Source organism: Saccopteryx leptura, chromosome 3 (genome assembly GCF_036850995.1).
Source record: "Saccopteryx leptura isolate mSacLep1 chromosome 3, mSacLep1_pri_phased_curated, whole genome shotgun sequence".
In the NCBI taxonomy this organism is placed as follows: domain Eukaryota; kingdom Metazoa; phylum Chordata; class Mammalia; order Chiroptera; family Emballonuridae; genus Saccopteryx; species Saccopteryx leptura.
In genome coordinates this window covers 172,235,039-172,260,581 of record NC_089505.1, presented here as the reverse complement: position 1 = coordinate 172,260,581, position 25,543 = coordinate 172,235,039, and the positions used below count along the sequence as shown (strand labels likewise).

Below are 25,543 nucleotides of genomic sequence, written 5' to 3'. Positions count from 1 at the left end.
TATTTTTAATTGAGAGGAGGGGAGATAGACAGATTCCTGCATGTACCCTGACTGAGATCCTCCTGACAAGCCTCAGTGCCTAGGGCTGACACTCCACTGGTTGCAGGAGGGGGAAAGAGAGAGAAGGTGGAGGGAAGAAGCAAATAGTCACTTCTCATCTGTTCCCTGACTGGGGAGGTCCACATGCTGGGCTAATGTGTCCACTGAACCAGCCAGCCAGGGCCACCAATACCTTTCTAAATGTTGATTGGCTTGGGGTGTGGGAGTGGCGGTGTTTTTATTTTTAATTTTAGGAGCATGCCAGTTCTGTAAGTGAACTTGAAGAACTTCGGGTACAACTTCAAAAGGAAAAGAAACAGCTACAGAAAACCATGCAAGAATTAGAGCTGGTTAAAAAGGTAAAATAAAACATCAGAATCAAAATTGATGTCAGTATTTACATTTGTTAAACTATGAACATTGGAAAGATTGACTTGGGAGGTGAAACACAGTATAGTATACACAGATGTGTTGTAGAATTGTGATCCCAAAATCTGTATAATTGTGTTAACCGGTGTCACCCTAATAAATTCAATTAGAAGGAAAAAAAAAATCCAAGATACAGTCTAAACTTTAAAAAAAAATTTCAAAAACAAGATTACTTGTGGTACTAAAATAATCATTTGTTGTTATTATACTTGCCTCAAAATTTGAAAATTCAACTTATTTGCCTTTTTCTCTGCCTCCAGAAGAATTTAGGCTCATGAATTAGATTTTGATGTGATATTTTATTTTTGTACATAAATGTATGATTCATGAAGATTTTATTTATTTATTTATTTATTTATTTATTCATTTTAGAGAGGAGAGGGAGAGATAGAGAGAGTAGAGGGGAGGAGCTGGAAGCATCAACTCCCATATGTGCCTTGACCAGGCAAGCCCAGGGTTTTGAACCAGTGACCTCAGCATTTCCAGGTCGACGCTTTATCCACTGTGCCACCATAGGTCAGGCTGATTCATGAAGATTTAATGTCTAAAGTTAAAATTTATATTTACAACTTTGGCTAATTTAGCTCAACTTTCTCAAAGATGAAGCTAAAAAGAAAGGTACTATACAAGTTGCTTAAAATATTATTATTTATAAATAAGAGCCTAACAAGAAAACTACCAGTTGTGGTTAATAAACATTATAATGACATACAATGAAATTGTGAAAGTTGGATTAAACTATTAGAAAACACATTTTGAAATTACAAACTAGAACGTATTCAACTTCTAGTTTTTCCATTCTTGTATAAACTTTATTTCAGAAAAGCACAGTAGATTCTATTTATTCTTTTGGCATCATTTCAGCAATTTTACAAATGAAATTAAGTGATTTATTATTTTGTGGATCTTTTACTTAACAATATGTGCAGGATGCCCAACAAACCACATTGATGAATATGGAAATAGCTGATTATGAACGTTTGATGAAAGAACTGAATCAAAAGCTAACTAATAAAAATAGCAAGATAGAAGATTTGGAGCAAGAAAAAAAAATTCAAAAACAGAAACAAGAAACACTGAAAGAAGAAATAAGTGAGTAAAACACGGTTCACTCTAACTTAACAGTAGTTTTGTCATAATAGAATACAGGAAAGCAACATCAGTTGTTCATTTTACTAGTTATTTACTGCCAACCAGGTGTTTCACGCAGTGCTAGCTGCTATTAAGGACCAGGAAGTTGTGAAACCATTTGTGTTTCAAATGTTTACACTCTGTGTTGTTGCACAGTGATTCACTTAAATGTTTGTTCAGTATCTGCTGTGTGAGCAATACAAAGATAAAAGAGCGTCTTTTGTTGTTTTCAGCAGAGTGGGGTGATTTAAATAGCAGTGACATCTTTCTTTTTAAGGTAATTGTATTGCATTTTATCCATAAGAGAATTTCTAATATAAGCATTTATTCATTATAGAGAGGGAAGAAAGAGAGAGAGGAAGGGGGAGGAGCAGGTAGCATCAACTCCCATATGTACCTTGACCAGGCAAGCCCAGGGTTTTGAACCAGCAACCCCAGCATTTCCAGGTTGACGCTTTATCCACTGCGCCACCACAGGTCAGGCTCTAATATAAGCATTGAAAGCTATGAATATCTCTTTAGACCTAGCTCCTTCAGCTACATCTCACAGATGGATATATTGTTTCTATTTTAATTCATCCCAGAATTTTTATTTTTTAAAAACATTTTATTTAGTGAGAGGAGGGGAGACAGAGACAGACTACAGCATGTGCCTGACCAGGATCCCCCTGGAAAGCCCATTAGGGGACGATGCTCTGCCCATTTGGGGCCCTTGCTCCATTTTAACCATTTTCTTTTAGCACCTGAGTTGGAGGCCATGGAACCATTCTGAGTGCCTGGGGCCAACTCATTCTAATCCAGCCATGGCTGCAGGAGGGGAAGAGAGAGAGATAGAGAGAAACGAGAGGGGAAGGGGTGTCGAAGCAGATGGTTCCTTCTCCTGTGTGCTCTGGTGGGGAATCAAATCCAGGCCATCCACACGCTGGTCAGTACTCTACCACTGAGCCAACCAGACAGGGCCCAGTATATTTTTTATTCTTTCATTGGATATTCGTATGACTTTCTATGTTAGTTTATATGAATTAGGAAAAAATGGCTACTCTGTAGGCTGTGTGTGCAGGCCAGTGGGAGCCAAATGGGTGCCTAAGGGCACTGGCCTACAATGCCAAATGGCTCTCCTGCTTCCTCCCTTTGTTTTGGGCCAAAATGGGTTCTGGGGGTGTTTCTGGGACCGTGCTGCAGTGAACTTGCAGGGAGATCTGAGCACCCACCCTGTGTAGGTGGATGGGGACATAAACAATGGCACCAGCCCCTCCAACCTTGGCAAATTCCCTCAATATTAGGAGAACTCCCATAGTTCCCCGCCTTCTTGTAATAGTTTTTGTCTTGCTTGTTGTGCATAAAGCAGCCTTGTGTAGAAATGTGTTCTGTGTGGGCTCCACGTGCTGGTTATTTTGGGGGAAGCGGGTTGGAGCTGGGCAGGCACTTATAGTGCCTGGGGCACTGGCTTGCTGGGCTGGAGTGACCAGATGAGGCAGGGAGGCCAGTTGCATGTCAAGATGCCCTGTTGTTCCTACTTGCTCCCTTTGTTCAGAGGAAGCACCTATGGTGATCTTGCAGGAAGGTGTATAGGTGGAGAGGCCATAAACACTGTTGCTTACAGGTTTCTAGAGCTTTTCCAGCCTGTCTGTGCAGTTTGTGTTCTTGTTTATTGTTTAGAAGTTGTTTGGCATGAGTACTTGCTCTCCCTATATGTATATATTTGAGTGTGGTCAGCGTCTTCCACCACTGCCATCTTTGACCTCCTCAGTTTTCTAATTGGTAACAAGAACATAAGTCCAGATTATATTATTCCCTCATGGCCAGCAGAAGTTCCGTAAAATAATTTGAGGTAGGTTCAAAGGTATTACTGCCCAGTAAGAGTTTAGAGATATGAATGATGAGGAAAAGGGATGAAGGGAAATATTGAAGTATAGAACTAACCAGTAAAGTCAGACATGATACCAACACACGAAGTGCACGTTCTTTGTACCTTTGTTATCAGTAAAGGTCTCCCATTAATTTGGCTTTGACCTTCTCAGAAGCCAGAGTACAGACAGAGATTATCAGTGACAAGGCTTATAAATCTTATCTATAAATAGTAGAACAAACATGATACTTCTGAGAGACACAGCTTTTCCTGGTACTAAGATGTGTGAATGAACATTTTTAAAAAGGAACACTATGTCATATGGGATCAATGGTCCCAGAACTGACTTCACTGTCTTACAGTATTCAGAGAGCTTTTTAGAAAGCCCAGGCACAAAGGTGAAGAATCAGTATCTTAATGGTTGGGACCTTGAAATCTGTGTTTTTAAAAGGCTGATAAGTGATTTTAAAGTTTAATGCTAGCCTAGGAGTGTCAAACATCCAGAAATAGCAAGATTAAAACTATAAATTCAATAGATAGTATTAGGTAAGAGTTTATTGTGTATATAAGAACAGTTCACAACAGGGAGCTTTTAGTTTTAAATACAGGTAGCTCAGGGCATGATATCATAAGGTGGCTTATAAAGTCAAAATGAAAAAGTTGTTTAACTTTTACAGTGTTTGGTTATTACAATAGGGGCTTCCAGCCCACAAGGGATTAGTTAATGGTGATTATTGTATATCATTTTAGGAAGATGATTTAAGTTTTTAAATGATTATCAGAGGCAGTTACAAGAAGCACCCAAGTTAACAAGTTCACTTGTTTTGCAGAGTAAGCTAAATTAAGTTTTATTTATGTGGCTTAAATGGTTTGGTCTGCTCAGGGAATTTTCAAGTCCAATCTTCTTCATTTTGTTATACTTAATTTTAACAGGAACCATGGATAATTTTAAATTGTATTTTCATTCACTCTCCACAATAAATAAAATAGCAAATCTTACATGACTGTTTTGTAATGCAAGCTTCATTCAGCTTGTGGCCAAATCCCAACTCAATAAAGATGATTCTGTGAATGAATAAACTAATAAAGTCCAAATGGGCATAGTTCTGATGACTACCTGTATCCAGGGAGATATTCAGATAGTTGAACAGATTGTATAGTTTCCAGACAATTCACTATACATATACCATTAACGATGCATAGACCATATCTTTCAGTTACATCTTGGTGCAAGTAGCAGCAGACCTCTACGTTATATTCCCACAGTCAAACATTGGTTTTGTGAATTAGTGAATTTGTGTTATTTTTGGCACAGCTGAAAGAGAGGCTTAAACCTTGGAAAAATAAAAAATAAGTGCTTATTTTAGAAGACCACCCACTTCTCACTGATAAATAAGTACAGAAATGAGTGGCACAGGCAGTGAGTGCTAAGAGTGCAGAGAGGAGAGAGATTCTGTTTACTGAGACACTTAGAATTTGGGGCTCCATTGAGCCTTGAAGTTACCTTGAAGGTTTGTAGAGAAAAAGCTGATTGAGAAGGGTATTCTTTTCTGCAGTCATGATAGGGGCAAAAATTTTAAGAACTTTATTTAGAAGGCTTGACTAGTTGGAATGAAGGCTTGACCTTTTAGGAAGAAGTGAAGCATGATTCGGAAGGTATTTTTCATCCAGTTCATTAAGTATCTGAAGTACTTGAATACCAGAATGTATTTGGGCCCTTTTTAAACATGGTTGATTAGTTCACTTGGTTAGAGTGTCCTCCCATTATGCTAAGATTGTGGGTTTGACTCCCAGTGAGGGCGCATATGAGAATCACCCAGTGGATGCACAAATAAGTATAACAACAAATCGATGTTTCTCTCTCTCTCTCTCTTGCTCTTTCCCTTACTCTAAAATCAATCAAAAAAATTAAAGACCCTGGCCAGTTAGCTCAGTTGTAGAGTGTTGGCCTGGTGTGTGGAAGTCAATTCCCGGCCAGGGCACATAGGAGAAGCGCCTATCTGCTTCTCCACCCCTCCCCCTCTTCTTTCTCTTTCTCTCTCTTCCCCTCCCGCAGCCAAGGCTCCACTGGAGCAGAGTTGGCTGGGGCCTTGAGGTTGGCTCCATGGCCTTCACCTCAAGCACTAGAATGGTTCCAGTTGCAATGGAGGAACACCCCAGATGGGTGGAGCATTGCACCCTGGTGGGCATGCTGGGTGAATCCGGGTTGGGTGCATGTGGGAGTCTGTCTGCTTGACTCCCTGCTTCTCTCTTCAGAAGAATACACACACACACACACACACACACACACACACACACACACACACATTAAAGACAGTGGGGAATGTCAATCTACTTGTGTAGTATATTAAGGTAATTAGAATGGGGTAGAATCTTTTTTTTCTTAGTGAGAGAGATAGGGGCAGAGAGAGGGACAGACAGGCAGGAAGGGAAAAAGATGAGAAGCATCAGTTCTTTGTTGCAGCACCTTAGTTGTTCATTGATTGCTTTCTCATATGTGCCTTGATGGGGGGGAGTTATAGTAGTGTGAGTGTCCCCTTGTTCAAGCCAGCGACCTTGGGCTCAAGCCAGCAACCTTGGGCTTCAAGGCAGTGCCCATGGGGTCATGTCTGTGATCACACACTCAAGCCAGCGACACTGCGCCTAAGCTGGTGAGCCCGTGCTCAGGCCTGCAAACTTGGAGCTCAAGCCTAGGTCCTCTGCGTCCCAGTCTGATGCTCTATCTACTACGCCACCACCTGGTCAGGCTGGGGTAGAATCATGGCAACAAAGGCCTTGGGAGTCGGGGCTAAGAAGTTGTGGTGGAGTAGAAAGAAGGAGGCATGAAGACAATGTTTCATACAATAAAATAACTGGTTGGGGATCTGGCCAGTTCGCTCAGTGGTAGAGTGTTGGCTTGGCATGTGGATATTCCAGGTTTGATTCTGAGTCAGGGCACACAAGAGAGGCGACCATCTGCTTCTCCACCCTTCCCCCTTCTCTCTCTCTATCTCTCTCTTCCTCTCCAGCTGCCATGGCTCGATTGCCTGAGCACATTGGCTCCAGGCACTGAGGATGGCTTTGTGGAGCCTCTACCTTAGGTGCTAAAAATAGCTCAGTTGCGAGCATGATCCCAAATGGGCAGAGAATCAACCCCAGATGGGGGGTTGCCAGGTGGATCCTGGTTGGGGCGCATATAGGAGTCTTTCTTTCTATCTTCCCTCCTCTCACTTGAAAAAGAAAAAAAAATGGTTGGCTCATTCTGCCTAATGAATTAGGAATGCCATTCTTAATCTTAAACCCCTAAGACATTTGACCACAGTGTAACTTTTTAACTTAATCCTCATTACTTTTTCACAGGAAAAGAGGGATATATTCATTTTTCCTGGGACATGATTTAACTGTATATTTTATCTGCTGCTCTTTTTCCTTTCATGCCCTGTCCTCCTCCTACTCTATGCTGACCTTTTGAAATCCTTCCTAATTTTAAATGTTTCCTGTGCTATGGAAATGTTTCTGTCCCATGAAAACTGTATATAACCTTTAATCCATGTGGATCCCTAGAGCTTGTTGTATTTCTTTCTTAACATTATATTTTGCTTTACCTGATTGTGTCAGGTATTTCATTCTGTATTTCTTTGAGTTCAGGGACTATGTTGTTTATCCTGGAGCACTTAACAAAGGCTCCATATGTAATTTGTGCTTTATAAAATGCTTTTTAGATCTATGTAAATAGCTACCAGGAAATAACGAAATAGATTTATCATAAAAAGCCATAGTTAAGATATATTTTTAGTCCTGGCTGGTTGGCTCAGTGGTAGAGCGTCGGCCTGGCGTGCAGGAGTCCTGGGTTCGATTCCCAGCCAGGGCACACAGGAGAAGCAACCATCTGCTTCTCCACCCCTCCCCCTCTCCTTCCTCTCTGTTTCTCTCTTCCCCTCCCGCAGCCAGGGCTCCATTGGAGCAAAGTTGGCTCGGGTGCTAGGGGTGGCTCTATGGCCTCTGCCCTAGGCGCTAGAATGGCTCTGGTTGCAACAGAGCAACGCCCCAGATGGGCAGAACATCGCCCCCTGGTGGGCATGCCGGGTGGATCCCGGTCGGGCGCAAGCGGGAGTCTGTCTGACTGCCTCCCCGTTTCCAACTTCAGAAAAATACAAAAAAAAACCCCAAAACAAAAAAAGATATATTTAAAAAATATACCTGTTCATATTTACTGGGTAATACAATCTGTAAGTGTGGATTTAACTACATAGAGTTAATCATTGCTTCTCAGATCTTTTAGCAGCATGGTTACACAGTGCTCGTATAATTGGTCTGAATGAGACATCATGCACACTCTTCTGTAAAGGACCAGAGAGTAAAGCTTCATGACTTACACGTGGTCTTTATCCTATATTCTTTGTTTATTTTACAGTAGACTGTAGCTAGATTTGGCCTGCTGGTTGTGGATGGGTACCTGGGACCTAAACAGGGAATCCCCTTGTTCCTTACCTCCGTTAGCGTAAAAGTTTTTTGTTTTCCTTATGTTTCAGTTTGTTCCTTGGTGAACTATTATTCACTGGCATATTATTTTTCATATGAACAACTGTAAACTTACTTTTGCTCCATACTGTATGTACTAAAATATTTACAAATGAATAGATATCTTGTAAAAAAAAAAAGAAGAAGTGAGGACATAAAGAGTAGGTTCAGGAGTTGGCAGACTTGTTTTATAAAGGGCCAGCCTGTAAATACCATTATTTTAGGCTTTGTAGACCATATGCACTGTTATTTAAGTCTACTCTTGTTGCCCTAAAGCAGTCTTATACAATATGTAAACAAATAAGCCTGACTGTATTTTTATTAAAACTATTGACAGAAACAGGCAGCAGCCAGACTTAACCCACAAGCCTCACTTTGGGTCTGGGTGAAATGAGACTGGCCACGTGTTGGTAACAGTTAAAGCCATGTGATGGGCCCAGTGGGGTTTATTGCACTGTTGCTCCTATTGTCATGTAGGTTTGAAGCATTCCACAATAAAAAGCTAAGACAAGTTTCTTTAAGAGATAGATTAATACAAAGAAAAGACTCATCATTTGTTTATTTAAATTCATTCATAAAAGTTGTTTTATCACTTTTGAAATTATTTCTTATACTAGCTTCACTACAGACTTCATTGCAACAATATGAAGAGAAAAACACCAAAATCAAGCAATTGCTTATGGAAACCAAGAAAGAACTGGCAGATTCAAAGCAATCAGTATGTTAATTCCTCAGTTTCACATTTCAATACTCATTTACAGTGTATTTATGAATGACGTTTTTTATTTAACCAAGGTTCTCATTCTGTAGGAAACTGACCACTTAATGCTTCAAGCATCTTTAAAGAGCGAGCTAGAGGCAAGTCAGCAACTAGTAGAAGTCTACAAAGTAAGATTCTTTTTAATTTTTAAGATTTAGAAAAACTTTTTCATGTAGAAGTAAGGTACCATTTAGGTATTTTGCTAAATGTGTATATATATACAGATACATATGTATCAACAGTTGGCACCACATAGCTTCAGGTTTTGTATCCTCAGGTTCAGCAGTTCATGGATCAAAACAGTATTTTCAGTCCACAGTTGGGAATCTGCAGATGTGTGCATTCTTCTACCCCATTTTGTGTAAGGGACTTAAATTTCCATGGGGTTCCTGGAACCAATTCTCCACAGATACTGAGGGTCAATTGTATTATTTTTCCTAAATATTTTTCTTCAATTAAACACCTCTTGAGGTATTTTAATTGAATTAAAACATGTACTCTGGAATTTTTTCATTATTGATTTTGTTTTATTATTATTTAGGGAAAACTAGTTTATTAAGAAAAATGTTTTTTATTGTCTTTACTTTTCAATATTAATAGATAATTCAGATATTTAACTATGTCTCTTAATTATTTGAGACTCATGTCTCCAAACTCAAGTGTACATTTAAAGAAAATCTGTTTAACTAGTGGAGGTCATGCTTACTAGAGCTTAACTGAAAGCTTCTGCCCCAGATTCAGCTGGCTGAAATGACAGCTGAGAAGCACAGCGTTCACGAGCGCCTGAAGACCTCTGCAGACCAGCACCAGCGCACGCTGAGCGCCTGCCAGCAGAGGGTGGCAGCCCTGCAGGAGGAGTGCCGCGCTGCCAGGGTTTGTTCTTCACACGGAAGCAGCATGTCACATGTGTTGTTCTCAACTAGATAGCAGCTTACTTGAGGGCTGTGGTTCCATTTTTTAGTGTTTGCTGTTATTTAAGGACACTTATTAGACGCATACCGAATTCAGCTCCTCTGTCCCTAACCCAAATCTCATCACAACCATGCCACTTGGGTAACTTTATTTTGGCTAAAAGCAAAGACATGAGTACATATTTTCATTTCAACCCGTTTTGCAATTTCCATGTGTAAGAAAGTTACTGTTTTAAAGTTTTTATTAGAGAAGTGTTACAGTTCTTTCTGAGAGCTAAATGATTATATATAATATTCTAGTAGAATGGCTTTTGGGGCCTGTTTACCTACATACAAACAACAGTACACTAGCTTTGTTACAGGAGCAGCTCTTATCTAAACAATCTTGGCAAAAGGGTCAGTGGAAGTTTAAGATCATTTCAGGAAAGTGAAAAGTCTAGGATTTAATTTTCCCACTCTCTTTTGAAAACTGAAGTTCAGATAGCTTAATTTCTTTGAATTACATTTTTTTTGTATTTATAAAAAGAGGGCATAGTATATGCAAAAATTTTCCTAAACTTCCATGGGCAAATTTGTGTCATTATAAAATTTATGGGTAGTAAATTAATCTACCAGGTGTAAACCCATGGTCGTTGGTGCTAATTCAGCACCAACAGAATCCCCACTTTGGGGTGCGGTGAAGAAGGAAACTTTATCCAGTACAAAACAACTCAATTGAGATATAACATGCCTGTGTGAACAGCATGGTAGTGAGATGGCCTTGGGGCCAGGCAGCACTGGACCAGGCCCCTCTCCTGCTAGACAACTCTGCCCTGTCCTATTCCTGTGAGGTATTTTCCATGCTTCAACCCAGGTGGGGAAATGCAGTCTTCAGTGGAAAGAAAAAATCTGTCAGAGCCAGAGGGGAACTGACTGACATAGACGGAAGTCTCTGCTCCTGGTCTCTGATTGGTCCATCGTCATGGAAGTGCGATATGATTGTTCCAAAAGGCATTGTTCTCGGTCAGAATGGAGCTGCTCTGATTGATCCCTATGTTGATAGAAACATAGCTGCACATACTCCATTAGAAGAGAAACCTCACTCTTATTGGTTGAAACAGCAGGAACTCATAAGGGCTGCTCAGATGGCAGAGACACAGGACAGGCAAGGAGTTCAGGGCAGGCTTCTCCCTGAAGTACAGTTTCTGTGACAGACCTCTGTGCAGAAATGGCTGCTAGGCTCTGTTTTTTAAAATTCAGCTCAGTTAGCTATCAGGAGCCCTCCTCAGTAGTGTCTTCTTTCTCAGGGTCCATACAGGTGACAGAATGTGGTAGAAGTCTATCTCTCATCAGACAAAATTATATCATTCAAAATATTTTAAAAAGTATATGGCCAAGCATAGTTTTTAGCCATAATCAATCAGGGGGTAAAGAGTGTCAGCCATTTCCCTCATTTTCAAAAACAAGTTTTCAACTTAATTTATTAATCTCTGAAACACAATAGAGGTTCATGTTACAAGAGAAAATACAATAGAAAATTTTTTCTCTCTTTTCAATATTATAGGTGGAACAAGCTGCCATAACCTCAGAATTCGAGAATTACAAAGTCCGAGTTCATAATGTTCTAAAACAACAGAAAAATAAATCTGTGACTCAGACTGAAACCAAGGAAGCTAAACAAGAAAGGTAAAAGCTGAATTATAAGAAACATACAGGGTTTTTCTCCCCAAAGCAAGTTTTCTACCAAGTAGTTTGAAAATCCTATTTTGATTTATTTTGACAGGAATTTTACATGTACAACCAATGAGAATAGAATTTTTGGCTTCACTGTGTCTCCAGACAGCAGCAGGGAAATGTCAGTATGAAAGGCACTGTTACAAACTCAAAGACATGTGTGAAGGGTATAGTCTTTGAGATGTAGGCATACTAATTTCATCTGTGGTAGGATCTGGTCATAGTGGAGATACAGACAAAGTTACAGTATGATGAGGTTTTGTAAAATTGAAAGTTTAGAAGTAGAAAAAAATGCTTCCATGAAGTACTTATTCACCATTAATTATGTTAAACAAGTTTCTTAACATTTTACATATTTTAAAAAGTTTTAAATTAAGTACTATACTTTGGTCGAGAATTAAATTTTTCTTATGTTTATGATCATTTCAATTACTATTTCAATAATATATTGTTAGATGTTCTGTAAAACTACCATACAAACCACTTGTAAATTAAAGTATACTAGGAATAAAAGACAGGTAGGGCATTCTACAGCATGTGAGTTTAGTTTTTATAACTAAAAGTTTAGTGTTAGAACAGTTATACATCTGGCTCTACTGTTCAGAGCAGGACTAAATATCCTGCAATATTTCTATGTTTATGCTTCTATTCATTTTTGTCTAGGTGTCTATTAAATATAGGTTCTGTAGAATGAAAATGTTGAGATATTTTCTCTATGAATAGTTCATTTTAAAGCTGAAGTCGAATATTGACACATATAAAAAATTTCACCGTTTTAAAGACTTAGACCTTTTAATCTTGCCCAAACTTGGGGCTCAAGTTATTTTCATGTAAATGTTTGATGTTCCTTCTATTTTCTTACACACTACAAAAAGAAAAAACTAAATAGTGTATTGTACTAGTTGTGGCAGAATTACCAGCTGGAATGCGAAAGCTAGCTACAAAGTCCAAGGTTTCCAGGGACTTTCTGTCTCCAAGGACTTTTTTGTTTTTTCTCCCAGGACTTGTTTAATTAAAGCTTGGTCTAATCTACCCCTCTCATAATGGTTAGTTTAGGACTATGTGATTTTTCTTTTAAAATTAATGGCATAGTCTTACAACATAAAATAGGTTTTTTGATGCCTTTTAATCATCTGCTCCATTTGAATATGAAATTGGTAAGTTCAAAGACTTTCTAAATCTGTAGTGCCTGAGTTTTAAATCTGACTATAATGTCTTTTGCTTATATTTAATCCTAGTCTCTGAATTCTTCTGATCATTATGTTTTCTTTAGAATCATTCATAATAATAGCAAGAGTATGACATTAAAAGATTAAAAGTAAAATTTATTTGCAACTACAAAATCATGCTCACATTAAAAAAAATTTTTTTAACTGTTTATTTCTGTTTTAGAGAACACCTGGAAATGCTGGTTGACCAACTAAAAATCAAATTACAAGATACCCAAAAGAATTTACAGTTCAGTGTGTCTGAACTTCAGACATTACAGTCGGAGCATGACACTCTGCTGGAGAGGCACAACAGGATGCTGCAGGAAACTGTGTCCAAGGAGGCGGAACTCCGGGAAAAGTAGGCTTGCCAACACTGACAGAGCCTGTACCAGGCAGCAAAGTATTTTATGATTGGGACTCCTAATTTGTGGTCCTTGCAATAAATAAAAATTGAAAATATGAAATAGATACTTCTAAAGGCTTGGTAACTGTATTTTCTGCCTTAAAACTCTCCCTTTTGATTGTTTTTGTTCTTAGCTTTTTTTAAGACAGAGTTTTCATCCAGTATTCTGTCTTTCCTATTACCTTTAAGGCTGGAATGTTTCTTTTTTTTTTTTTTTTTTTTACATAGGCAGAGATAGACAGGGACAGACAGACAGGAACGGAGAGAGAGATGAGAAGCATCAATCATTAGTTTTTCGTTGTGTGTTGCGACTTCTTAGTTGTTCATTGATTGCTTTCTCACATGTGCCTTGACCGCGAGCCTTCAGCAGACCGAGCAACCCCTTGCTGGAGCCAGCGACCTTGGGTCCAAGCTGGTGAGCTCTTTGCTCAAGCTGGTGACCTCGGGGTCTCGAACCTGGGTCCTTCTGCATCCCAGTCCGACGCTCTATCCACTGCGCCACCACCTGGTCAGGCTGGAATGTTTCTTAAAAGAAAAATAAACAAAACCAAAACACTATTTTCCTAACCAGGTATCAAATTACAAGCATTTTTTTCTTTCTCTGTAGAAAAACATGCAAACAGGTGCTAACTGAAAAGAATATGCAACTTTGCAGCTCTATCTTCAACTTGCTGCACTTTTGTTAATCAGTACTTTAAAGAGTCATTAGAAGCATTGACAGAATAAATAGATTAATAGGAACAAAGAACTTTGAATTCCTGTCATAAAGTAATTAGGTGGCAGCCTGACCAGTGGTGGCGCAGTGGATAGTGTGTTGACCTGAGATGTTGAGGTCCCAGGTTCGAAATCCCGAGGTCACCAGCTTGAGTGCAGGCTCACTAGCTTGTGTGCAGATTCGCTGGCTTGAGTGTGGGGTCATGGACATGATGCTATGGTCTCTGGCTTGAATCCTAAGGTCACTGGCTTGAGCAAAGAGTCATTGGTTCGACTGGATCCCCCTCAGTCAAGGCACGTATGAGAAGCAATCAATGAACAACTAAAGTGCTGCAACTAAAGTTGATGATTCTCATCTCTCTCCCTGCGTACTTGACTGTCTGTCTCTCTAAAAAAATAATAATAATAATAAAAAATAAATGAATCAGGTGGTAATGTTAGTTGTATCTTAGATTGAGGAAAAGAATTCTTCACTGAGCATCTTTCATCAAGGATGTGAGAATACTTTACACATCTCAAGAATTTTTCTTTTTTCAGAGACAGAGAGAGTTAGAGAGAGGAATAAAAGGGACAGACAGGAATGGAGAGATGAGAAGCATCAATCATCAGTTTTTCTTTGCAAGACCTTAGTTCATTGATTGCTTTCTCATATGTGCCTTGACTGTGGACCTTCAGCAGACCAAGTAACCCCTTGCTTGAGCCAGCGACCTTGGGCTCAAGCTGGTGAGCTTTTGCTCAAACCAGATGAGCCCTCGCTCAAGCTGGTGACCTTGGGGTCTTGAACCTGGGTCTTCCGCATCCCAGTCCGATGCTCTGTCCACTGCGCCACCGCCTGGTCAGGCTCAGAAGAATTTATAATACATGCCCAATCTAAGGCTCATCTTAAAAAGTAAAAGCACTTTGTTTTCTTGGCTTTTATCCTTTTAACTGTGATTTATATTTTCATTTCATAAATCAAAAGTTTCAGGAAAGACCTGCCAGATTTCTATCACCAAGGTTTCCCTTGAGATTAGCTTATATATAATGATACATGTACTTGATGTTCACATCAGAAATTTCCAGCACATATTCTTTACTCTAGAAAAATTATTGCAAACTATATTGCTAATACAAAGTGCAAGTGATGCCTCTGAAGTAATTCAGTCATTTCGTAACTATTTTTTGAGCACTCACTATATGCTAATAATCACTCTTCTAAGTGCAGGTCAGTGTTCATAGCACTTTGAGATATCTATAGGGCTCTTCCCCCCAAATGTTAAAACTAGTGGTATTATTGCTGGCTGTGCCCTAGGAAGAAATACCCTTTATATATTCTCTTTTTAAAACATTCTAATATTTATACTTTTTCTGTATGAGATTTTAAAAATAGCTACAGAAGAATAAATAGGGTAACCAGCTAATACCTGTATTGTCCAGAGTGATTTTCAACCTTTGTTTCTCATGCACTCATAAACTAATTACTAAAGAAAAAGGGACCCTGACCTCTTCTTCTTTAGTAACTAATTTATTTGTGCCATAGATGAAAATGGTTGTATTTAGTCAGGGGCACTGAACTTAGTAATTAGTGTGTGTTTGTGCCATGAAAAAAAAAGGTTGAAAATCACTGCCAGCTAATTAATATAAACACTCCAGAAACAGCTGGGACAGAACAGTGAACGTTCTGGTTTTTTTTGTGTTGTTTTTTTTTTACAGAGAGAGTCAGAGAGAGGGATAGACAGACAGGAACGGAGAGATGAGAAGCATCAATCATTAGTTTTTCGTTGCGCGTTGTGACTTCTTAGTTGTTCATTGATTGCTTTCTCATATGTGCCCTGACCACGGGCCTTCAGCAGACCGAGTAACCCCTTGCTGGAGCCAGCGACCCTGGTTCCAAGCTGGTGAGCTTTTTGCTCAAGCCAGATGAGTCCGTGCTCAAGCTGGCGACCTCGGGGTCTTGAACCTGGGTCCTTCCACATCCCAGTCCAACACTCTATCCACTGCGCCACCACCTGGTCAGGCCAGTGAACGTTCTTCATCCTCACAGTTGTTCTAGTTCCAGGTGGGAGATTAAACTTATAGATCTCTCAGATAGCTAAATTCAGATGTGTCATTGAGACCACCTGAAAATGAAGCCTTATCACCGTAACTAGATCTAAAATGCAGCTTTTATCTTCCTTAAAAAATTGTTGTGATGGCTAATCGTTCTTCCTTTATTTCCTTGATAGATAATGAACAAAATGCTTGCAGGAGTGATGCAGGTTTGAGGGGTAGGATATATAATATATTAGCATTCTCTAAACCCATTAATCAATGTGAATTTGGCAATTAAGATACCTTTTCTGAAGCATGGTGTTTTTATTGCCTATGTCTTTTTTTAGCCACTAAATCTTTTTTTTTTAATTTAATGAGAGGAGGAGAGGCAGAGACAGACTCCCACGTGCACCCCAACTGGGATCCATCTGGCAAGCCCACTACGGGAGTGATGCTCTGCCCATCTGGGGCCCCTTCTCCTTTGCAACTAGAGCCATTTTTAGTGCCTGAGGCAGAAGCCATGGAGCCATTCTCAGTGCCCAGGGCCAACTTGCTCTAATTGAACCATGGCTGCAGGAGGGGAAGAGAGAGATAGAGAGAAGTTAGAGAGGGTGGGGTGAAGAAGCAGATGGGCACTTCTCCTGTGTGCCCTGATCAGGAATCAAAACCGGGACATCCACTTGCCAGGCCGACACTCTACCACCAAGCCTAGCCACTAAATCTTGTTTCAAAATCTTAGGTGGTGTGCCTGTAGCACATGCAAAAGAGCTCTTACAAGGTTACATGCCAAATGATTCCTGATGTTTGACCGTGGAGTTGGGCATGGGGAGGAGTGAATCAAAGATGGCTTTAACTGTTTTCTATGATTGCCTCTGTATTGTTTGAATTTTTATGATAGTGTACCTGTGGATCCTTCGTGTAATCAGAAAATGTTTTGTTTGTTTTACCAAAGCCAAACATATAGAACATCAACACTATAGCTGAGCCATTAAAAGCAGTAGTTTCCAAGTGGTAGGTCCCTTGATAGTATCAGCTGACTAAAGAAAATCACATGGAAAACTGCTAGAAGTAGGCAATTACTAGGATCACCTTTGAAGATTCTGATTCAGTGGCTCAAGGATGATAACTAGATGTCAGTATTTTTATAGGGTACCCAGTGTGGCTCTGAAGTGCAGTGAAACTAAGAAACAGCTATAGCAACTTAAGTCTTTGTTTTGGAGTATCGTATTAATTGGCTCAAAAGGGGGTACTTCAAGGCTTTATGACTCAAAAGACAGAGTTTTTTTTGTGTGTTTCTGGGGGATAGAGAAAACATATATTAATCCTGTACATATTGAGCTACCACGTAAGATAACCCAAAGTGCACTAATTAAAAGTATAATTTTTAGGCTCTAAATATAGAAAATTTTATGTTTTTCTGATAAACCATGAAGGGAGTTTCTGATCTGAAACATACATCATAGTTTCTCAGCCAAGGTCCCTCATCTGACCTTTGGAACACAGAATAGGATTTGAACTAGATGACAGCCAATGTCATTTCCCCCAAGGTTGTTAAACAACTAGTCACATACAGATGCATAGGAGAGACGTTAATTCATAGCTCAGGGCTAATTCTCTTGTAGGAGCCAGTTAAGAAAGACTGAGTCATCCTCTTAAGTTAAAAGATCTCATATGAATTAAGTTCCTCTCACTGTTCAGGTTATGCTCAATACAGTCAGAGAACATGATGATGAAGTCTGAACATGCACAGACTGTGAGTCACCTGTCGTCCCAGAATGAGGTCCTTTGTAACAGCTTCCGAGATCAAGTGAGACATCTGCAAGAAGAGCACAGAAAGACGGTAGAAAGTTTGCAGCAGCAGCTCTCCAAGGTGGAAGCTCAGCTTTTCCACCCTAAGAGTGAGCCAACCACAAAAGGTATGTGTGTGGAAATAGTAGTTTTTCATGTTCTCGTGTATTTTTGTCACTAGAGAGCAAGAGGCTTTGAAACACTGATACAACACTGAACTGGTAGATTGCTTGGCCAGTACAGCTTCTTCCCTTTCAAATTTCTGATTAGTTGGGAGTTTTATCTCAACCACACCTAGTATTGTGCATTCTACTTTCTGGAAGACATGGTAATCTGCCAGGCAAGATAAGGCTACATTTTAGTGTTAGTATCAGCTTTATATTTAATATTCTTTCCCATGGAAAAATGTCACTAGGGAATTGGCAGTAATAAGTCACTCATCAGGGTCGGAAACCATCTTCAGGATAATTTAACATATGCCAAGAATCAGCACAGGAAGTCATCAGCCGAGGAAACACTGGTTGCACAAGAGATTGTAATCTAGGAATCAGCAGTACAATAAGCCAGTTAGAGAGCTATCTCAGGGCTAATTCTCAGCAAATGTAGCCTGAGGGCTAATATTGAAAAGAAACTGAGAGTAAACTTAATGGATGGAAAATAAATGAAATTTGAAGTTAAAATACCTTGGGTTAGAATTCTGGTCCCTAATGAGACTCTGGGCAGTCATTTAATTTCTCTGAACTTCAGGTTTCTTGGGATTAATAAAATGATGTGTTTGAAAGTGTCTTACCAACTCTACATTTCTATGCAAGTGTTCATTACCAGCAAGCAGGAAAGCCTTTGCCAATGAATAATGACTGATCAGTTCCCTCCCCTGGATTCTAGGTTCTTCTTGCCTGAGCACTGAATATGTGAGTAGGCAGTGGCAGGAACCTGTAGAGGTGAAGGTGTCAATATTGAGCTCTCTATTGTGTGAGCTTTGGTGTTATCTAACCGTTTATCTTATCTAAAAATTTATAACTAAATTTTTGGGACTGCCTTAGAAATTCTTTACTTTTTTCTTCTATTTATTCAAATTCCTTACCATATCATTCAGCAACCCTAGTATCATTTTAGTTTTATTGTGTATCTCTGTTAATGCTGAATTTAAATATTTTGAACACTCTCACTTCCACTTTAAAATTAGTAGGCCCAACTCCTTCCCACCAATTTGTGAAGAACCTTCGAGAAAGGAGAAATACAGACCTCCCACTTCTGGATATGCACGGTGTCACCCGGGAGGAGGGAGAAGGAATGGAGACGAGTGATGCAGAGTCTGTGTCTTCCGCTGGTGCTCACAGACAGTCTTTAGAGCAGCTTCTCAATTCTCCTGAAGCAAAGCTTGGTATGTTCTCTGTTTAAGTATGTTTCTTTCTTTTATTCTTTTTTTTTTTAAATTCAGTGAGAAGAGGGGAGGCAGAGAGACAGTCTCCTGCATGTGCCCAATCCGTATCCACCCAGCAAGCCCACCAGGGGGCGGTACTCTGCCTGTCTGGGGCGTAGCTCCATTGCTTATCAACTGAGCTCTTCTTAGTGCCTGAGGCAGAGGCCATGGAGCCATCCTCAGTGCCCAGGACCAACTCTCTGCAATCCAGCCATGGTGCCGGGGGGGGGGGGGGGGGAGAGAGAGAGAGAGAGAGAGAGAGAGAGAGAGAGAGAGAAAGAAAAGCAAGGTGGGGAGGGATGGAGAAGCAGATGGTTACTTCTCCTATGTGCCTTGACCAGGACTCAAACCCAGGACATTCACACACCCGGCCAATGCTCTACCACTGAGCCAACTGGCCAGGGCCCAAATATGTTTCTCTTATTTAATTCTACTGTCTTGCCCTGGCCGGATAGTTCAGTTGGTTAGAGCATCAACCTGGAATGCAATGGTTGGTGGTTCAATTCCCGGTCAGGGCACATACAGGAACAGGTGTTCCTGTCTCTGTCTCCTGCTCTCTCCCTTCCTCTCTCTGAAAAAAACCAACAAAATAAAACATTAATTCTACTGTCTTGTCTTGTTAATATTACTTAAAGTATTTGTGCTTTCTTGATCTACTTCAGGAAAGTTTCTATCACTATTCTACCCCTTTTCAAATGGAAAAATTCTCTGCAGGATGAAAGAAGAAAAAAAAAATTAATTAGAATTAGTTCTGCCCTAAGCTTGAATCAGAAATGCATGTTTGTAAGTTCTATAGTGATATTAAAAAATATGATAAATATTCTCTCACCATTCCTAAAAACAGTTTTATTCCTCTTGATAAAGTAGTAGTGCTGAATTTGCCTTCTTAAATATAGTGAAGTTTTTGTATATTTTATTCCTACCTATAACGAATACTAATGTTCAGAGTTCAGATGGAATCTGTCATCTTTCTGAAGTTTCTGGATCTGGAGTAATAAAGACTAGCTGTATCCATGGTCACTGAAGATGATGTGGGTAGAAACCGCCGTCATGGTTCCTTCAAGTGGACTTCATGGTGCTGAGAGAGAGGCATCACTATAGAGGGCCAGTAGAGCCCAGAATCAGACTTGACTTTGATTTTGCCAAAATCACTTATTGACTCAGAGCTTGTTTTGTCATCTGTAAAATCTGAAAAATGATACATACTCCTTTCATTTTTGTTTTTTTTGTATTTTTCTGAAGTTAGAAGTGGGGGGGGGCAGTCAGATAGACTCCCGCCTGTGCCCGACTGGGATCCATCCGGCATGCCCACCAGGGGGCGAGGTTCTGCCCATCTGGGGCATTGCTCTGTTGTGACCGGAGCCATTCTAGCACCTGAGGCGGAGGCCATGGAGCCATCCTCAGTGCCAGGGCCAACTTTGCTCCAATGGAGCGTTGGCTGCAGGAGGGGAAGAGAGAAATAGAGAGGAAGAAGGAAAGGAGGAGGGGTGGAGAAGCAGATGGGTGCTTCTCCTGTGTGCCCTGGCCTGGTATCGAACCTGAGACTTCCACATGCCAGGCCAATGCTCTATTGCTGAGCCAACCGGCCAGGCCCTTCTTTCATTTTTATTAAATATCTTATTTATTGGTTTTTAGAGAGAGAGAAAGGGGGGAGGGAGGGAGCCGGAAGCATCAACTCGTAGTAGTAATAGTTGCTTCTCATATGTGCCTTGTCTGGGAAAACTTGGAGTTTTGAACCAGTGTCCTCAGCATTCCAGGTCCATTCTTTATCCACTGTACTACCACAGGTCACACAATACTTCTTTCATCTATAAGTAAAATGACACAAGCTCTTGGGACATTTATAGAGGAGGATGAGTGGTAAAACAATTTATAAACAAATGCCTAACAAATTGCAGAATTGGGGGCTCAGAGAGCTTTTATTCAATTAGATTATATGCTTTACAACAGAGATTGTCTTGTTTGTGTTACATTCAACATATAACTTTTTGTGTTATGCTGACTAGAGGGATGGCAAAGAGAGTAGACCTATGTAATATTGCAGGGTAAAATATCTATACTAAGCTATTTTTCTTATTTAGAATCTTCATCTGTAATCCTGATTTTCAAAATTAATTATTGGAACAACATCTTGCAGAACCTTCTTTGTGGCATGCTGAATTTACCAAAGAAGAGTTGATGCAAAAGCTCAGTTCCACCACAAAAAGTGCTGACCACTTAAACGGCTTGCTTCGGGAAACGGAAGCAACCAATGCAATCCTTATTGAGCAAATTAAGGTAAGATCCAAAAACTGCCAACAAGAAAATGCACCAATTTGGCTTACTTGACCCCCTACACACACTTACCTAGGTTTAAAATTTCACTTCTTAGATCTAGCCATAACATCTTGATTCTAATGATATTACATTCCTGAAATCAAGAAATATTAATTGCTTTTATATTTATTATATAAATACTATTTTAATTCCTACTTTTTCTAAGAAACTTAATGGATTTAAAAATTAGGTTATTCACAAGTCATTATTCCATATATACTTAAATAAAACTTAAAATGAGTATGGGTCCTTAAATTTAAAGATGAACCATGGATCATTTCTTACTCAGACCATTTTCCTGATAGATGTGTATGGTACAGCTTTACTGTTCACAGATGGCACGATGGCGTAGAAAGCTTTTCCATCTTAGAGACACAAGGGTCTACCGCCGTACCACCCTGAACACGCCGGATCTCGTTTTAGAGACACAAGGAACAAGGGAGATTGTGGAGCAGTTGAGGATTACCTAAGTGAGATATTCCCACCCTGACTCAAGGATACATCGACTCTCCAAATATAGTTGTATTTGGAGAGTTGTTATTGAGTAGTTCCCATGAGCCAGGCCCTGGGTTTTACATTACTGAATTTAACCCTCATAATTGTTACCAAACTAAAGGGATTTGCCACTGGGGTGCTGTCTTTAAAAAGCAAGAAGCAAGGTAGTTTTATTTACTTGCATCCAGTAAAGGAGACAAGATTCACATCCAAAGTTCTGTCTCCCAAAAGGGAGGCTAACCATGGCTTATGCACACTGTTTGGTCAATTGCATGTTGATTTCTTCTTTGCAATTGGCTACACTGATCAGGTTGGGTTCCTTTCAGACTTATCCTGTTCATAGCTGATCTATAAAATACTGTGCTGCATTCTAACATTTAATAAGAATGGCCTAGACCTTGAGACCCTTGTCCTGTCTAACAAAATCACTGGAGGAGAGAACCACTGAAGCTGATAAATGGTGGAGCAAAAGTCAAACTCCTGTCTTTCTGAAAAGCACTTGCTTCTGCTCTGTACCGTTCAGGGCTACCAGCTGTCCTTGTAAAAATAATTTTTTAATACTGAGTTATTCAGTTATTCACAGTACATTATATATGTTATGACATCCCATTACTAAATACTTTAGTATGAATCTCTATAAAAAACATCTTCCCTCACAGTCACAACATTATCACATTCTAACAAATCACTAACTAGCTCACTGAACCTAAGTGACTATTTTATTTCCACATATATACATTCTCACATGATTTCTTAGACTTTATTGTACTTATTTTAAATGACCCTGGGCTTTAGGACAGAGTTGGCTAACTTCCCTGAACAAATGGAAGTGGCTAAATAAAACTGTATTTTTTTTGTTTTAATTCAGAAATCTTTCTCAGAGACTAATAATGCCCTACCATCTTCTTCATAGCGTGTGCTCCATTTTTCTGGCAGTACAGGGAGTTTTTCCAGTTCTGTAGGTTTGTTCTTTTTTTTCTTTTTGTGGCAGAGACAGAAAGAGACAGAAGAGACAGATAGGGACAGACAGACAGGAAGGGAGAGAGATGAGAATCATCGATTCTTCCTTGTGGCACCTTGGTTGTTCATTGATTGATTTCTCATATGTGCCTTGACCAGGGGGCTACAGCAGAGTGAGTGACCCCTTGCTCAAGCCAGTGACCTTGGGCTTAAGTCAGCAATGCTGGGTTTCAAGCCAGTGACCTTTGTGCTCATGCCAATGACCATGGGGTCATGTCTATGATCCCACGCTCAAGCCAACGACCTCATGCTCAAGCTGGATGAGCTTGCACTGAAGACAGATGGGCCCACACTCAAGCCAGTGACCTTGAGGTTTCGTACTTGGGTCCTCTGTGTCCCAATCTGTGCCACCACTTGGTCAGGCTGTAGGTTTGTTTTTAAGTTGAATTTGTATGTAAGTTGGAACAGGTACTTTTACCTAGTAAATGTAACTTAGATTGATGTTTGTCTTAACATAGTATTTATTTTTACCTTTCTGTTCACATAAATACTTAAACATTTTTGAACCTACTAAACTTATCTTGTTTGTAACCCAGGGACTGCCCAGTATTTTACATTGTCTTACCTTCCAGAATTTTCACTCTGTCGTAAACTTGACTTTCTTTTTTGGTTGACTTCCATTTATCATGTAAACATATTTTTATTGTGTACATCTCCACTGCCTGAGGTTCTGGACAGGGAAAGGGATCAGTGCTGGATACAGATGTTCACCTCAGCCCCTGCTTAGACTCTGCTTGCACTCCTTCCAGTGTGTTTGGTAACCCAGAGCCTTGACCACCTGGCTTAGTTTGTATAGAGAGTAAAAAGTGGGGGGAGCAACATGGTACCCACATATGTAGACTTCACGTAGTCCTCAGTTTTTATACCTGGTTTTAGATGATAACCTGGACTCGTGAGCAGAAGATTCTGTTTCTGTGGGACCCATTCTCTCTTGCCTGTGGTACATGGTCAGCAGCCGAACTGAGTCACACTTCATGTCTCCCATCTTCTGGGAATTTTTTGACATTTCTTATCTTCATGTTTCTCCTCTCCTTGGGTCTCCTTTGTTGTCATTTTGTGGGGCATTTCAAGGGGAAAAAAAGAAAAATGCATGTGTTCAGCCTTCCGTATTTAACCAGAAGCTCTTGAAACCTACTTTTAAATCATTTCTCTAATACAAGCTTCTCAAAAGTGAAATTAGAAGATTGGAAAGAAATCAAGAGCGAGAGAAGTCTGTAGCTAACCTGGAGTACTTGAAGAATGTCTTGCTGCAGTTCATCTTCCTAAAGCCAGGCAGTGAAAGGGAGAGACTTCTTCCAGTCATAGACACCATGCTGCAGCTCAGCCCTGAAGAAAAGGGAAGACTTGCTGCTATTGCGCAAGGTAGGCGACGCAGTCTTAAAACTTCTGTTTTATAACTTACGCTAAATATTGTCTTTGGCTGAAACTATTTGTGTACTTATAATTCTTTTCTTAACATTGTGACTTGAATTATTATTATTATTTTTTCTAAAGTGAGAAGGTTGGGGGAGGCAGACAGACAGACTTCCACATGCTCCAGACTGGGATCCAACTGGCATGCCTACCAGGGGATGATGCTCTGCTCATCTGGGTTATTGCTCCACTGCAATCACGATCAAAGCCATTCTAGTGCCTGAGGCGGAGGCCATGGAGCCATCCTCAGTGCCCCAGCTAACTTTGCTCCAATGGAGCCTTGGCTGTGGGAGGGGAAGAGAGAGACAGAGGAAGGGGGAGGGTGGATAAGCAGATGGGCGCTTCTCCTGTGTGCCCTGGCTGGGAATTGAACCCGGGACTTCCACATGGGCTGATGCTCTACCGCTGACTGAGCCAGCCAAGGCCTTGAATTATTTTTTAAATTTTGTTTATTTGGATGAGTTCTATAAAATGTATAACCGATAACTAGATTTGAAAAGCTGACTTTTTAACAGTGTACAGCAACTCTAGTACATTTATATACAATATGCAGCAAAAAGTACAATATAATGTTTGCTTTTATCAACTGATGGACATTGGCACCAATTTAGTGTGCAGGGAAGAAGGAAACTTTATTCAGTGCAAAAAAGCTCAATTGTGACACAGCACAGTGGGGAAATAAATGTGGCTATGAGGCAACCCTGGGGCCAGGCCTCTCTCCAACTGCACAGCTCTGCTCTGCTCCTTGCTGGTCTACTTTGAACTGTCTGCTCTGTCCTGCCCTGCCTGGCCAGGGGCCTGGTTAATGTGGTGTATTACATTGATTGATTTGTGGATGTTGAACCATCCCTGTACTCCTGGAATGAATCCCAATTTATTGTGATGTATTATTATTATTTTTTTATTGATTTTAATTTATTGTATTTACATAGATTCTAGTATTGCCCCAAATGCATCCTCCCTTCCCCTGTATTCCCCTCAACATTTCCCTTGCTGCCCTCCCCACTTCACCCTCCCCCCTTCCCTTCAGGATTATCCCATCCTATCATCCCCTTTCCCTCTGTCCTCTTTTCCTCTGGTCCCTTTTATCTCTCCTCTGTCTCAGTTCCATTCCTCAGTTCATTGGATTCCTCAAATGAGTGAGGTCATATGATATTTTTCTTTTTCTGCCTCCTTATTTCACTTAACATAATAGTTTACAGGTTCATCCATGTGGTCGCAAAAGATAAGATTACCTTCTTTTTCATGGCCCCATAGTATTCCATTGTATATATGTATCACAGCTTTTTAATCCACTCGTCTACTGACAGACACTTGGGCTGTTTCCATTTCTTGGCTATTGTGAACAATGCTGCCATGAACATGAGGGTGCATTTCTCCTTTTGAATCAGTGCTATGGTGTTCTTGGGATATATTCC

General features: G+C 40.1%; 1 protein-coding gene across 4 annotated transcripts in view; it reads left to right on the top strand.

Annotated features, from left to right (window-relative positions):
- GCC2 (GRIP and coiled-coil domain containing 2) overlaps positions 1-25,543 on the top strand; it is a 109,794-nt gene that overhangs the window by 38,738 nt on the left and 45,513 nt on the right. For 3 of the 4 annotated variants that reach the window (XM_066376867.1, XM_066376866.1, XM_066376870.1), the window contains exons 12-22: positions 294-398; positions 1,398-1,560; positions 8,566-8,666; positions 8,759-8,836; positions 9,444-9,581; positions 11,163-11,284; positions 12,725-12,901; positions 17,369-17,586; positions 18,645-18,842; positions 21,019-21,158; positions 23,873-24,074. In XM_066376867.1, the coding sequence (XP_066232964.1) occupies positions 294-398; positions 1,398-1,560; positions 8,566-8,666; positions 8,759-8,836; positions 9,444-9,581; positions 11,163-11,284; positions 12,725-12,901; positions 17,369-17,586; positions 18,645-18,842; positions 21,019-21,158; positions 23,873-24,074 (1,642 nt within the window). The remainder of the gene's footprint in view (positions 1-293; positions 399-1,397; positions 1,561-8,565; positions 8,667-8,758; positions 8,837-9,443; positions 9,582-11,162; positions 11,285-12,724; positions 12,902-17,368; positions 17,587-18,644; positions 18,843-21,018; positions 21,159-23,872; positions 24,075-25,543) is intronic. The other variant, XM_066376869.1, reaches the window with a different exon arrangement.